This window comes from Podarcis liolepis (genome assembly GCF_965112155.1).
Source record: "Podarcis liolepis genome assembly, chromosome: 15".
NCBI classification, from domain to species: Eukaryota; Metazoa; Chordata; class Lepidosauria; order Squamata; family Lacertidae; genus Podarcis; species Podarcis liolepis.
In genome coordinates, this window is record NC_139566.1 from 14,995,944 (window position 1) to 15,010,788 (window position 14,845).

The 14,845-nt window shown below is 47.7% G+C and overlaps 1 protein-coding gene and 1 long non-coding RNA gene across 10 annotated transcripts in view; one reads left to right on the forward strand and one right to left on the reverse strand.

The window, feature by feature from the left end:
- LOC310694616 overlaps nucleotides 1-14,845 on the reverse strand; it is a 197,782-nt gene that overhangs the window by 46,410 nt on the left and 136,527 nt on the right. The gene's annotated exons all lie outside the window — the stretch shown is intronic.
- On the forward strand, nucleotides 52-14,664 carry CATSPER1 (cation channel sperm associated 1). 9 transcript variants are annotated; one of them, XM_083477807.1, is made up of 12 exons: nucleotides 52-557; nucleotides 5,996-6,220; nucleotides 6,904-7,017; nucleotides 7,697-7,856; nucleotides 8,171-8,262; nucleotides 8,649-8,792; nucleotides 9,005-9,068; nucleotides 11,182-11,254; nucleotides 11,963-12,020; nucleotides 12,766-12,853; nucleotides 13,660-13,774; nucleotides 14,495-14,664. In XM_083477807.1, the coding sequence occupies exons 1-12, from the start codon at nucleotides 278-280 to the stop codon at nucleotides 14,522-14,524; spliced, it is 1,443 nt and encodes a 480-aa protein (XP_083333933.1). In that variant the 5' UTR covers nucleotides 52-277; the 3' UTR covers nucleotides 14,525-14,664. The 9 variants fall into 9 exon arrangements, with proteins under 9 accessions (XP_083333933.1, XP_083333932.1, XP_083333934.1 ...); XM_083477806.1 differs by having other exon boundaries at nucleotides 53-557; nucleotides 12,763-12,853; XM_083477808.1 differs by lacking the exon at nucleotides 52-557 and adding an exon at nucleotides 1,611-2,138 and having other exon boundaries at nucleotides 12,763-12,853.

Below are 14,845 nucleotides of genomic sequence, written 5' to 3' on the forward strand. Positions count from 1 at the left end.
GGAAAAAAGGTAAAATTAAAATGTGGAGAGGGGCAGGGGATCTGTGGCCTGGGCCTTAGGCTCCATAGACTGTCTGCTAACACCACCGCCTCTGACTGCCTTGGCATCCTTTGCCTTGCCTCATGATGGCATCACAAAGAGCTGCCAAGGCTCCCCATTCGGAAGCCTGGGGCCTTCCGTGTTCCAGGTTCGCCACAGCCCAGACTGGAGAAGCCGACTGGGAGGACATTTCTAGGCCGGCGCGTCTGAGCCACGAGGGCTCCTTCAATTCGCCACCATGAATTACCTCACCGTGCCTGCCATTTCCTCTGTGCCTCAGATGGAGAAAATGCTGCAAGTCCCGACCCAGGAGCAGGGGCAAGCCCAGGGTGCAGGCGCCGGAATGCCTGGGACTTCCGGCCTTGGGTCCTCACCCCGCCCAGAGCCTTCCACGGTCCTGGCCGTCACCTCCATGTCGCCCTTCATGAAAGGGCCCAGGAGATTCAGCAGGGGCAGCAGGAGCAGCAGGAGGTCAATGCAAGGATCCAAAACCATACACACAGGATCGAGAGTCAAAAGTGAGGGGGCAATTCCAGGGGTGCATTTAGACTTAATGTTAGTGTGGCGGGCCTCCCCACCTGACCCATTTTTTGACAGCCAAGTGTATTATTACTTAACTTCCTTCAAAATGGGGGGGAGCCAGCATTGCTGCTTTTTCTAGGATCTGCTTTATACTGAATTGGACCACTGGACAGGGAGCCCAGGGCTGTCTGCATCAGGAGTGGGGAGCCTTTTCTAGTCAGGGCCCCAAATCCTTAGCTCCCCCAACCCTGGCAGGCCAGCTGGAGGAGCCACCTGTCAGTCTCCTGGCATCCCTATGATGTCAGGGAATGCCACGCTTTGAAGCAGTGGTGCCAACTTGAATAACATATTGGGGGCAGATAAACCCTGCGCCCAATCTTAGCAATAGAGGTACCTAGTGCTGATGAAGGGTTATTCCCCCACCCATCACCCCACTTTTTATCCCCAAAACAGCTCTGTGAGGTTGACTGGTCTCAGAAACTGCGACTGGTCCAGGGCTACTCTGAATTCTTAAAGCTAAAAAGGGACTTGAACCCAACTCTCCCCAAGCCCAAGTTTGTAGGCATCTTGGGTGCCTTCCTGCTCACACCAAAGCAACAGCGGCTGGCTGCAAAATTATGCATTTGCCTGCTTGAGCATATTTTTAGGACCTGCCTTATTTCTGTGACATCGGCATCATCATCATCATCATTATTATTATTATTTATATACCACCCTATACCTGGAGGTCTCAGGGCAGTTCACAGGAGAGATCAACCTAAGCTGCTTTAAATTGCTTTTCAATACAGTATTGTGTTTTAATTATAACCTGCCTTGGTACCTTGTGGTAAAGGGTGGATTAACAACAACAACCACCATTTCTTTTTTTCTGAGGGTACTCAAGAGTACACAGTATTGGCACCTTCCCCCCCCACCCCAAAATGTTAAAAGTGTTGTACTTACTTTAACAACTTTATTGTGTGTACCGACAGCTTTCCTTCCCTAAAAAAAATCAAACACTGACAACGACAACAACAACAATAATTATAGGTGGGGAGCTTTACCCTCCAAGTGATCTGAATTAAGCACTCCTGGTTTAATTCTAAAATATGATAAGTAGCCAGGAGCCGCTTCCTCTCTTGTCCTAGCAGAGCTCTAGGACTTACTCCAGTCTCAAGGGCTGTAAGAAACAACGTTGAAGGTTTGTGCCCAATCCCAGCTCTCTTGCCCTCCAGCAACCCTGCTACAAATTCCTTGCAAAATGAAGTCCAAACGTGGCTTTTATTAGGTGGGTGGGGGGCACAAAGGGACCTGCGTCCCTAGGAGTTGCCGGCGCCTCTGCTTTGAAGCTCCCGTTTTCACAAAACAAAAAAACAAGCGTCTTTTGGTCTTGTGTTCACACGCACGTGTGAGAATTCGGGACCAAAAAAAAGGAGCGTCCCGATCTGGGACTCCAGCATGTTGGAGGATTATGAGTACAGTACTGTGTTGCCAACCAGTTTCTAGAAGAAAATCAAACACTTTTTGCAGAGGGATTGGTTTGCTTTTCTGTTATTGGTTCTGGTTTCTTACATGGTATCTGTCCGGACGTAGAAAAGGTCAGTTGGAAAAAAAACCTAAAAATAAAATGTGGAGAGGGGCAGGAGATCTGCGGCCTGGGCCTTAGGCTCCATAGACTGTCTGCTAACACCACCGCCTCTGACTGCCTTGGCATCCTTTGCCTTGCCTCATGATGGCATCACAAAGAGCTGCCAAGGCTCCCCATTCGGAAGCCTGGGGCCTTCCGTGTTCCAGGTTCGCCACAGCCCAGACTGGAGAAGCCGACTGGGAGGACATTTCTAGGCAGGCGCGTCTGAGCCACGAGGGCTCCTTCAATTCGCCACCATGGATTACCGGTACCTCACCGTGCCTGCCATGTCCTCTGTGCCTCAGATGGAGAAAATGCTGCAGGTCCCGACCCAGGAGCAGGGCCAAGCCCAGGGTGCAGGCACAGGAATGCCTGGGACTTCCAGCCTTGCGCCTGGGTATTCACCCTCAGCCCACCCCGAGCCTTCCATGGTCCTGGCCGTCACCTCCATCTCACCCTCCTTGAGAGGGTCTAGACATTCCCGGAGAAGATTCAGCAATCAGAGCAGCAGGTCGAGGAGAAGTTCCAAGAATGCACCTGGAGGGATAAGAGTCAAAAGTGAGGGGGCGATTCCAGGGGTACAATTTGACTTTACATAGGTGCAGCAGAACTTCCCACCCCCCCCGGACCATTTTTAGATGGCCATGTGCTTTATACTGATGGCCATCGAGCTCAGGGCTGTCTCTGTCAGGAGCAGGGAGCCTTTTCTAGTCAGAGCTCCAGATCCTTAGCTCCCAAAAACCCTGGCAGGATGGTTGGAGGGGAAGTTTACATGGAGATTGGTCTGTTGGCAGAGTAGCTAAATTGCCGCTCGGAAGCCAAATCATGTGCAAGACTGACTCTTTTATTGAAATTAAAACAAGGTTTAAAATATTCAAAGCTTTCACTTGCAGAACACGTAGCTAACGAAGAATATATTTACGTTCACATACTTATCCAAGCATGGGACTTGTTTTGTCCCCTTACCATATTTATTCGAGTCTAACGCGCCTTCAAATCTAATGTGCACCTCAGTTTTCAGAACCTTGAAACCAAATGTGGATGGATGGATGGATGGATGGTTATATCTGTCTGTCTGTCTATCTATCTATCTATCTATCTATCTATCTATCTATCTATCTATCTATTGGTGAATGTAAATGTGCCATTGAATCTAACGCGCACCTTAGTATTCGCAACATAATTTGGCCAAAAAAGTGAACATAAATTCGAGTAAATACGGTAGTTGAAGATTCTTCCGTAAACATTCAGACTAACTCTGTCTTTCTGTCTTTCCAATCCTTGCACTCAGCCTTCTGTACATTACCCAGCTAACCCATCCAGCTCCTTCCAAGAGGTTTCCACTTTCTCTTTCCAGCCGACTTCTCCTTACTGCTTCTTTGGGAGAACATCAGATTCTGTACTTCTTTTTGACACATACATTCAGAGAGAAACATTAGCACTCTTCTCCTCTATTGCATATCAGACCCTCCAAGTGTCCCTATTTTCCAGGGACAGCCCTGGATTTACAGAAACCATCCCGGTTTCAAATTAGATCCTGGAATGTCCTCATTTCCTTGGGACGTCCCTATTTTCACTGGAGAAATGTTGGAGGGTATGGAGTTATACAACCTCCCAAGCCAAGGAGGTAAATAACTACGCAACCTTTAGAAGACTTCTGAAGGCAGCCCTGCATAGGGAAGTTTTTAAATGTTCAATGTTTTATTATGTTTTAATATATGTTGGAAGCCGCCTAGAGTGGTAGGGGCAACCCAGGCAGGCGGGTGGGGTATAATAATAATAGGATGTCCCGATTTTCATCAGAGAAATGTTGGAGGGTGTGTTGCATTTAGAGAGTTCTCTCTTTTCTTCAGTGTTCACGCAGATGCAGCCATTACAGTCAAGTCAGTCACACACACAAAACAAAATGGAGAATGTAATAAGATGTCTCTCATGTGAACAGAATTAACCAATCACATGAGAGTTACTGGGAAACATTCCAGAATTAAACACACATTCATACATTTAAGCATTCCCAATTTCAGTAAATTAAATCACTGTACTTAACATGGTTTCCTCTGGAGGAGGAGGAGCTCAGCCTAATTCCAGGAATGAGTACTGTACTTGGAACTGTGGGACTTAGTCCCCAACATGGGTGCTGTAGGGAGGTATGTAAGAAGGGATTTATTTCTTTCCCACCCACAATTTGTTACATTCAGCGGGAAAGCTCAGTTGGTATAATAATAACAATAATTTATTATTTATACCCCGCCCATCTGGCTGGGTTTCCTCAGCCACTCTGGGCGGCTTCCAACAAAATATTAAAATACAATAGTCTTTCAGATATTAAAAGCTTCCCTAAACAGGGCTGCCTTCAGATGTCTTCTAAAAGTCTGGTAGTTGTTTTTCTCTTTGACATCTGGTGGGAGGGCATTTGAAAGGGCGGGCGCCACTACCGAGAAGGCCCTCTGCCTGGTTCCCTGTAACTTGGCTTCTCGCAGGGAGGGAACCGCCAGAAGGCCCTCGGTGCTGGACCTCAGTGTCCGGGCAGAACGATGGGAGTGGAGACGCTCCTTGAGGTATACCGGACCAAGGCCATCGTGCTGGAACAGCATGAAACTCTTGATCAGGGGTTGGCAAGGTTTACCTCACCTGGGCCGGTTCACTCCAGTGCAAATCCCTCCGTAGGCCAGATTGTGTGTGCGCGTGATTTCTGGCGTCTGCGCAGACGTGATTTCTGGCGCTGCAGAAGCGAGTTCCTGTGCTGCGCTGGTTTAGCAGGCGACTCATGGGCTGCTTGTGGCCCATGGGCCTTAGATTGCCTACCCCTGCTCTTGATCTCAGGGTTGTGGGTTCAACCCCCATGTTGGGCAGAGAGATTCCTGCATTGCAGGGGGGTTGGACTAGATGACCCTTGTGGTCCCTTCCAACTACACTTCTATGATTCTGTTACACTGCAGTTTGGCTCCTGACAAAAACTGAATTATCCGCATTGCTGCTTGCTATGGTGAACATTTACATCATTTATGTCCATTAAACTTTAATTAGTTTAATGTTAAGTAAACGTCCAGTGCGCTTCCAACGCCATAAATCTTATCTCAGCAGAGAATTTCGTGCAGCGGTTGAAGAAGGCAGGAGAGTCAGTACCTTTCAATGAAGAATCCTGGAGCAAGCACTTTGGAACTCAGGAAAAAACTTTATTTACAAAAGAAAAAACCCTGGCGATAAAGCACACATGCTTTTATCTCCGGCATAAAGAAAACTTTGCTCTAAACTTAACTCATATTAGCAAACGGGGGGGGGGGGGGGAGAGAACACACGGGTGAACTGACTATTTATACAAACTAACTCACATTCCTGGATGCTTAATGACTTCCAGCTGCTCAGTGATTAGAGCGACTGGTTACCTCTTAACCCTTTAGTACCAACAATTTAATTACAGAATCACTCTCATTATCATTACATTAGTCCATTACCAATAATACTGACTGGATAATTTCTGTTCTGGGCAAGGGATGAATAAGCAAACATAGCAAATCTCACATCCATTCCCTTTCTCTTCTGGATTCTCCAACGTCCCTTGGAATCATAGAATCCTAGAAGTGTAGAGCTGGAAGGGACCCTGAGGATCATCTAGTCCAACCCTCTGCAGTGCAGGAATGTGCCGCTGTTGCATACAAGGATTGAACCTGCAACCTTGGCATTGTCAGCACCACGCTCTATCCAACTGAGCTATCCAAGCCCTTGTTGCAGAGGACAACCTCATGTGTTCTGAGAAACTGGGGGAGGGGAATGGCTGCCTCCTCTGCCCTCGCCCTCAAACGATTCTTCCTCCCTCTCTAACTCTAGCAAAGCCGGCCCGCCAGCGTCGCAAGAGGAAGCACAGGCGAATGACGATGACAGAGATGGTGGTTCATGCCTGGCAGAAGATCTACCCGCACCTCGTCTTGCTGAGGCAGATCATCTACGACTTGACTCAGTCTTTCATCTTTGACTTCATAATCTGCTCGGTGGTTGCCATCAACACCGTATTGCTGGTGGCTCAAACGTTTGCGGTGGTTGAAATTCGGGGAGGTCAGCCCACAGGAGAGGTGTTTCTTGCCTCATAAATAATCCTGCTCTGTAGACTTCTTCTGAATGCTGGATAGTAACCAGAGCATGCTCGGCTTTCAATAAGGCCAGGGGCTTCAGTCCTGCCCCAAGGAGAACTTCTGCTCCCAGATTGACGGCTGTCCCTCAGGAGAGATCCCCACAGCTGGAAGCCATATTGACCCAAGGGCCTTATATCTGCAGAATAAGGCACTGACCCTTTCAGGAAGCAACACTAGTCAGTGACTACCTATCACCAATAGAAACCAGCCAGTTGCTTCAGAACCTTGCTGAGACCACTTCAGAGTTTGGCCTTGCCTTTAGGGCACCCTTTCTCAACTTGTGGGTCCCCAGATGTTGTTGAACTACAACTCCCATCACCCCTAGCTAACAAGGCCAGAGCTCAGGGATGATGGGAGTTGTAGTCCAACAACTTCTGGGGACCTACAGGTTGAGAACCACTGCTTTAGGGGCATTATCTGTGGTCCTGTACCCACACCTTTATCTCCTGTGTAGATTCAGCCAGGGACTACTGCCCCCACTCCCCACTTAGGCAATTCACCTTCTTCAGTGGTGGGCATCTCCACAGATCACAACAGCTTTCATCATGGAGGAGAGTGGCTTTCCCACAATAAATGCTTCTCTCTTTCTCTCCTCTCTTGCAACAGAATGGTTCTTTTCTGCCATGGATCCTGCCTTCCTTTCTGTCTACGTGTTAGAGGCCGTCCTCAAGCTCATTGCGTTGGGCTGCGAATATTTCCGTGACCCATGGAATGACATTGGTGGGTCTTTCTGCAGTGTGGTCGAGGGGATATGAACAGGTGCTGACGCCAGTTCTATGTTTCTAGAAAAAGAGGTGCCGGAACCCACCATGGACGCCTCCCTTGTTCTCTTATCATGGCAATGGCACTCAATGGAGAGGTTCTGGAACTGAGTTTCGGCAAGTTCAAGCTGAGAGAAAAAGCCCTGGCTGATACCAAGGGATTCCAGGGCAAATTATTTAATTAGCAGACTGCCTGAGAATAGCAACATGTGCAGAACTAACAGCGGACCCTTCTCAGAAGGTTGGTACAGTGGTACCTCAGGTTAAGTACTTAATTCGTTCCGGAGGTCCGTTCTTATCCTGAAACAGTTCTTAACCTGAAGTACCACTTAAGCTAATGGGGCCTCCCGCTGCTGCCACGCCACCGGAGCACAATTTCTGTTCTCATCCTGAAGCAAAGTTCTTAACCCAAGGTACTATTTCTGGGTTAGCGGAGTCTGTAACCTGAAGCGTATGTAACCCGAGATACCACTGTACTAAGCAAAGTACTGTACTAAACTAAGTGTTGTTGTTTTCTCTGGAATGCCCATAATGTTACACTAGTTGTATAAGCTTAATGTTGCTCAGCTGACAGTCTGAAGCACCATTTCATGTGGGTCTGCCTTAATTTCTATGTTTCCTCTTCTTCCCTTTGCCAGATTTCTTCATTATGTGCATGACGGTGCTGGATTTTCTGCTCCCCTTGCTCATCTCCTCCAGACAAGGCAACCGCGGCAACAAACTCACGCTCTTCCGGGTCCTCAAAATCTGCAAGGCTGTCCGCGCTATCCGCGCCATCCGCTTCCTGCTCACCCTCCGGTTAGCGCCAAAATTTCTAGCTGGGGGAGGGAAGGGGAATGGAAGAGCTCCTAACGCCTCCAGATAGTCAATATTTTGCAAGGGGGCTTCCAGCAAATACCAGGACCCTCCCGCCCTGTACCTTGAAAGCATTCTTCTCTCACTGTGCACAAAGAATATTTGGAACTGTAATTTGCTCAATAAATGGGTCATCTGGAGGAATCCATAGCAGCTTCCTAGGTTTTAGAAGGTGGGGTGCGGGACAGTAGGGTTGACAGCGACTGACCTTACAACCCTACCTAACTCTCTGTTTCTTTATTTGCTTTTCCACGTAGAGTGATGCAGAACCTCAAGGAAGTCACAAGCACCTTTTTGCTTTCCTGCGAGTCCATCGGAGCCATTATTCTCCTCATGTTCTCTTTCCTCTGTATCCTCCCAGGAAAGAGCAGCAGGGAGAGGGAAGAATCCAGGAGCACCTGGTGCCCATTGGGACTGGTAGGGCAGAAGGCAGGGAGGCCAGCAGTAGGTGGCGCCAGAGCCAATGATAGACAGAGGCCATTAATTCTAGTTTTGTCCCCATCCTCCTCCTCCTCCTCCTCCCTGCTGAGCTCTAACAAGGGCAACACTGAGACCTGCCTTCTTCCGCTCCCCAAAATTTTACTGTCACTGATTTCTGTCATGTCATCCTATGACGAGTGAATTCCACAGGTTAATTACAAATCCTTGGAAGAGGCAAGGGGATGGCGTTCTCCCGCGATCCTGCATTTCCAAGGCTCCTTGTTTCGTTCCTTAGCCCCGCCTTCCACCCGTCAGTCATGTCTTCCGTGGTGCTGCGTGACATGTTCCATGAAGCTGACGAAAAACACTTCGGAGACCTCTTCAACAGCATCTTCACACTTTTCCAGCTCTTCACTTTGGATGACTGGTCCCTCATCTACCTTACCTGTCAAGAAGCAGGTGAGGGAAGAGGATGCTTGTCAGGGGGGTACATAGAACATAGCACAATCGGTTAAAAAAAACCCAACCCACCCAACCTCGTGTCAAGAGTGAAGAGCAAGACAATAATTGGGGGGGGGATCCATGCTAATATGTTAAATGTGGAGATTTCCTGAAAAGCCCACCCCTAGGCAGCATTATCACTCACAGGCCCCATGTGTGTTTCTTTCCAGGTGCCTGGTACATCATCATCTTCCTGATCGTCTACATCCTTGTGGAGTACTTCTTGCTTCTCAAGTAAGTATAGGCTCCTCAGGCTTTTGACTTACTGGAGAGGACCTTGGATGGGAGGTCAAGGGACGGTTTGTTGATTTATTACATTTATTATATTATGCTTTTCCCTCAAGGTAGTATACATTGTTCACTGTCCGCCCACACCACCACCACCCTGGAATTTTATCCTCACAATATCCCCGTTAGGCATATATACATATATGGAAGGACCGGCCTGAGGTTCTTTCTGGCACAGAGATGTCAGCTTGCGAGAGGGCAATTCTGTGTATGTGAGCCACTGTAGCCTCACCACTCTCTGCTCTGTGCTTCGCCTCTTCAATTCTTGGACACTGGGGGAGGCCTGTCCCCCCCAAATATTGGGGGGAGCACCAAAAGAACACGCCCCCAGGACCTGGTGCCCCTGCTGTGGTATATTTAGTTCTTCCTGTGACAGTGGAGGAGGATCTGCTTGGATACGACCTTGCGTCTGGTTTCGGGGGGATGGGATTTGGGTGCCTGAGCTGTCCTCCTGACACCTGCTTTGAGACCATTGGGTTGATAAGTTTACCAAACTGGGCGGGGAAATCTGCCATACTCCTGGTGAGCTTCACAACTGAGCACATTTGAACTTGGGATTCTTTGGTCTTAGCCAGACACTCTTAATGGGATTAACTGTTTACTAAATACATTGAACTCTGGCTGATTACACCAGAACGGATGTGGGGTGGATTCCAAAAAGCACAGCAAGGTAAAAGCTTAAACCGAAGGTAAGAAGTTTTAGATAAACTAAATGCAGCGATAAGTGCTCTTAAAGAGAGCCAGTGGGGTGTAGTGGTTAAGAGCGGTGGACTCGTAATATGGTGAACCGGGTTCGCGTCTCTGCTCCTCCACATGCAGCTGCTGGGTGACCTTAGGCTAGTCACACTTCTCTGAAGTCTCTCAGCCCCACTCACCTCACAGAGTGTTTGTTGTGGGGGAGGAAGGGAAAGGAGATTGTTAGCCGCTTTGAGACTCCTGAAGGGGAGTGATAAAGCGGGATATCAAATCCAAACTCTTCTTTTTTTATAATGATTTTTATTGGTTTTTTAACACATATTTAACACAAACAATACACAATACAATAACAAACAAACACATAAACATGTAAAATTTCAAAACCTTCTTTTCTTGAACCCTGTTTCTCCGACTTCCCCATACCTTCCCTTTCTGCATCCCTATTTTCAAATTTCTTCCAGCAAATCCTCACTTCAGAATTTAACTAATTAACCTTTTACTCCTCCTGTCTTTTACCAAATCAATACAGCTGTAACCTCTTAATTTCCCTAACCTTGGCATTTTAGCACTCATTTATTTTATAATAGTTCTTAAGATAGACTTTAAATTTCTTCCAATCTTCCTCCACCGTCTCTTTTCCTTGGTCTCGGATTCTGCCAGTCATCTCAGCCAGTCCCATGTAGTCAATCACCTTCATCTGCCATTCTTCCAGTGTGGGTAGTTCTTGTGTCTTCCAATACTTTGCTACAAATCCAAACTCTTCTTCTTCTTCTTAAAACCCCGAGACAACCAAGAAAAGACTAAATAACTACAGGGCCAGCCCAGGACATTTTTGCTGCTTGAGGCACAGCAGAAAATGTTGCTACCCTCCCACTGCCTCCTCTACCGCCTGAGGCGACTGGAAGCAGCCCGCCCAGGGAAGTCCTGGTGCCCTGAAGGCAGTGGAGGAGTAAAAGGAGGCCAGAGAGGAGCAGGTGGCAGTAGAGGAAGAGGGAGAGGAGGCAGTGGCGGTGGCAGCACGAGGACTGCAGAAGAGGAGGAGGCAAGCGGTGCACTGGATCTGCTCCATGTCCCAACTGCCGCCTGAGGCAACTGCCTCACCCAGTCTCATGGGTGGGCCGGCTCTGAATAGCAACGATTGCTGTTAAAGCCTTGAGACGCAGTTGGGCTCTGTATTGGATTTGAAATCGTTCCTATATATGCAATGTATTTTTAAATGATTTTGTATATGGGATTGTTTTAACTTTTATGAAAGCGGTGGTTTTATGTACATTTCCATTTCTCTTTGAGGAAGCAATTAGTAAATTGTGGAATATAGAACAGTCACAGCCCCGTTGCTGCCCTCCCTCCCTTTCTCTTGCAGCCTGGTGATTGCGGTCCTGGTCGACAACTTTCAGATGGCTTTGGTGAAGCGTCAAGAGCTCAAGAGGCAAAAGGTCAGCACAGCTCCCATTGGTGTACCCAGGATTCATGATGGGTGGGGCTGGACACCCACCTGTCATCATCCTCTGTCTGGTACTGTCTAGTAGATTCGGAATGAAATGTCTCAACAGTTTTAAACTTTCTTTTGGTCTCAAGTGCTCAGAAAAAATTGTCAAAATCTTTCTACAATATATAAAAGGTACCCTGACCATTAGGTCCTGTCGTGACCGACTCTGGGGTTGCGTGCTCATCTCGCTCTATAGGCCAAGGGAGCCGGCGTTTGTCTGCAGACAGCTTCTGGATCATGTGGCCAGCATGCCTAAGTCGCTTCTGGCAAACCAGAGCAGCACATGGAAACGCCATTTACCTTCCTGCCGGGGCGGTACCTATTTATCTACTTGCACATGACATGCTTTCGAACTGCTAGGTTGGCAGGAGCAGGGACCGAGCAACAGGAGCTCACCCCGTTGCGGGGATTCGAACCGCCGGCCTTCTGATCGTCAAGTCCTAGGCTCTGTGGTTTAACCCACAGCGCCACCCGCGTCCCTTCTACAATATATACTTTTAGTAAAATATTTATTTACTTGATTTGGGAGGGGGCAGCTGCCGCCCCCCCCCGGCTATGCCCATGCAGACTGGGGGTTGACAGGGAATAGCTGGGGCTGGGGCTGCCAGGATGAGCGTTCCAGTCACTGAGTTGTATTTCTTTCTCCAATTGACAGAAGTGGGTCGAACTGAAGGAGAGCAGTATCGCAGATGATGTTTTTGGCAAAGCAGCAGGTGACAAGAGTGTTTGGGGAGATGGGCAGCAGGCTTTGAGACTGGGCTCAGGCTTAGAACCTTTAAGGAGGAACCTCAGGCCCGAATGTTGCCCTCCAAATATTTCTATCAGCCCCTCGGACTTTCCCTGCAGGCCACACCTGCTCCCAGTGGCGTAGCGTGGGGGGTGCAGGGGGGGCCGGCCGCACCGGGCGCAACATCTGGGGGTTAGGGTTAGGGGGCGCAAATCCACGGGTTAGGGGGCGCAAATTACTTGCCTTGCCCCGGGTGCTGACAACCCACGCTACGCCACTGCCTGCTCCTTGAGTGTGGTCCAGTTTGACCCACAAGGCCATTCCCCACCCACAAACCATGCCTGTTTGCCAATCAGCTGACATCACATTAGCTGCCTTTGCTGTGCTGGTGAACCGGGGTGGGGTTTGGCTCAGTTTGGCTGAGTGAGCAGGCATGCATAACCAAAGCAAGCAGCTGGTCTTTTTTTTTTTTTTTTTAAAGGCATAATCTGCAAAAGGGACTTCTCCTTCAAGCAGCCAATGCTTGCAAAATGCAGGCTTCTTTGTGTGCCGCACTCATCAACTGAACCCAAAATGAATGAGCCTAAGTTAGTTATGTCCATTCAATTCAATGGATATACTCTGAGTAGGATGAACACTGATTACCACCTCAAGTTCAGAGGGAGGGAGGTGATTCTTAACATTGAAGCCAAGCTATGCATGCTGGCAAGTCTTTTTATGCCCTACAGCAGATAAGCCCCAAGCAAAAGAGGAAAAGGAGGAGGAATTATTCAGACAGACAGTCATGGGAAAATATGGCAGCCTCGAGTTGATGGACAGGTGAGGAGGCGCAGCAGCCAATAGATGAAAATGTATCTACTTGCAACATTTTTTTAGCTTGCTCTTCAGCGGAAGAGAAGAAAGCGGAGTTCCACAGAGGCTTACAAATATCAGTACAGTGGTACCTTCAGTTACAAACCCCTCAAGTTACAAACGCTTCAGGTTACAAACTCCGCTAACCTGGAAGAGTTACCTCGAGTTGAGAACTTTGCCCCAGGATGAGAAGGTAAATTGTGTGCTGGTGGCGCAGCGGCAGCGAGAGGCCCCCATTAGCTAAAGCACGTCTCTAGTTAAGAACAGTTTCAGGTTAAGAATGGGCCTCCGGAATGAATTAAGTTTGTAACTAGAGGTACCACTGTAGTAATAAGGAAGACCTTCCCCTCAGATAACCAAAAGCGGCGGGAAAAAATAATTTAGCAGTAGAATAAACATTAGAATAAAAATGTTAAGAATATCTAAACAACATTTAAAAACAGTTCTAGCTAATAATTACAATGTTGCCAGGAACGGTATCTTTCAGTTATGAAATGCCTGGGTGAAATGTAACAGTTTAACATCCCTCCTAAATGTTAATTATGAGGGAGACAGGTGCATCTCACCAGGAAGAGCATTCCACAAATAGGGAATCACCTCTGAGAAGACGCTGCCGCAAGTGAGCTCCAGCCAGGCAGCGCTTGCTCCAACAGGGCCTCCTCCACTGATTATAGGGCTTGAAATAGTTAATACTGTACAGGGGGAGATGCTCTTATCAGTACTTATGTCCCAAGCTGTTTGGTACCCCCAATGATTTTTCCTTCTTTGTCTAGAGAGTGGGAATATCTCTACTTCTACTTTCGACTAATGACAGCAATTGAGACAAACCAGCAGCAGTTCCAGTCTCAGGCATCCACCACTGACAAGATCTTAGACACTTTCTTTGAGGTAGGAACAGTGCTTTTTTCCCCCTAGAAAAAAAAGGTGCCGGTATTCAGCATGCAATAGAGGGCTCTTGGGCCCTGCCAGAGTATTGTCCCTCCCTCCCTAAGCCGGGCAGCAGCTTTCCAGGCTTCAGGAAGGAGGTGTGTGGCTCTGATTTGAAAAAACGAAGAAGGTGACAGTACTGGATACCAGCACATGCTGCCAGGACAAAAAGCACTGGGTAGGAGGTCCACTGAATTTAATCTCTTTTTCTCAGGCTTGCCTCCAATGAAGAGATGCTCTTTCTTTCCTCAAAGGAGCTCAATGAAATCAAACTTAACCTCTTTGTACTCTTCAGTGGAGCTGGAGAGAATGAAATATATCCATTTCCTAAGGCAGGGACGGGAGATATGTGTGGGCCCTCCAGATGTTACAGGACTCCAGCTCCCATCAGCCCCAGCCAGCATGGCCAATGAACTGGGAATGATGGGAGTTAGTCTAACAACATCTGAAGGGCAACAACTTCCCACCTTTGCACTGAGAGCATAGACCAAAAGTTGCCAAACTTTTTTGCACCAGTGGGCACATTATGAATTTTGAGCAAGAGCCTTGAGTGAGGATTTTAATCCTGGTTTCTCAAACCTTAGTCCTACACCCTAACCATCATACCATGCTGGAATGAGTGGGATAAAGTGTAATAAATAATCATAGGATCTGACTCCTTTTTTTAACCTCCATTTACAGACAGCTGAACATGATTACCTTTCCAAATGAAGATGTTTTCATGGTGTTCCCAAACTAGACTTCACCTGCTCCTGGAGGCTTCGGTTAAAGGGTCAACATAGCTTGACGTTTTATTGATTTCTCACTTGTTTTATACATTGTGTTATGTTTATTAAATGACTTTTCATCTCTCTGTTGAGCACAACTATATTTGCTGGGTTTGACATAAATAAGTTGCAGAATCTGTTTTGAATGCTTGACTTTGCCCCTCAGAGGAGTGTAGGAAGCTCCTCAAGCTCTGGGACTCCTTAGCCAGGAAGGCATATTTTAAGGTTAGACTCACACCATATATTTAAATCATATTTTGTACCA

Bases quoted from the DNA above. Each gene is read 5' to 3' on its own strand.
- CATSPER1 (XM_083477804.1), top strand. From the start codon at position 2,425: ATGGATTACCGGTACCTCACCGTGCCTGCCATGTCCTCTGTGCCTCAG. The intron at 7,018-7,696 runs GTGGGTCTTTCT...TCCCTTTGCCAG, and splicing joins TGACCCATGGAATGACATTG to ATTTCTTCATTATGTGCATG. The intron at 13,775-14,494 runs GTAGGAACAGTG...CTCCATTTACAG, and splicing joins TCTTAGACACTTTCTTTGAG to ACAGCTGAACATGATTACCT.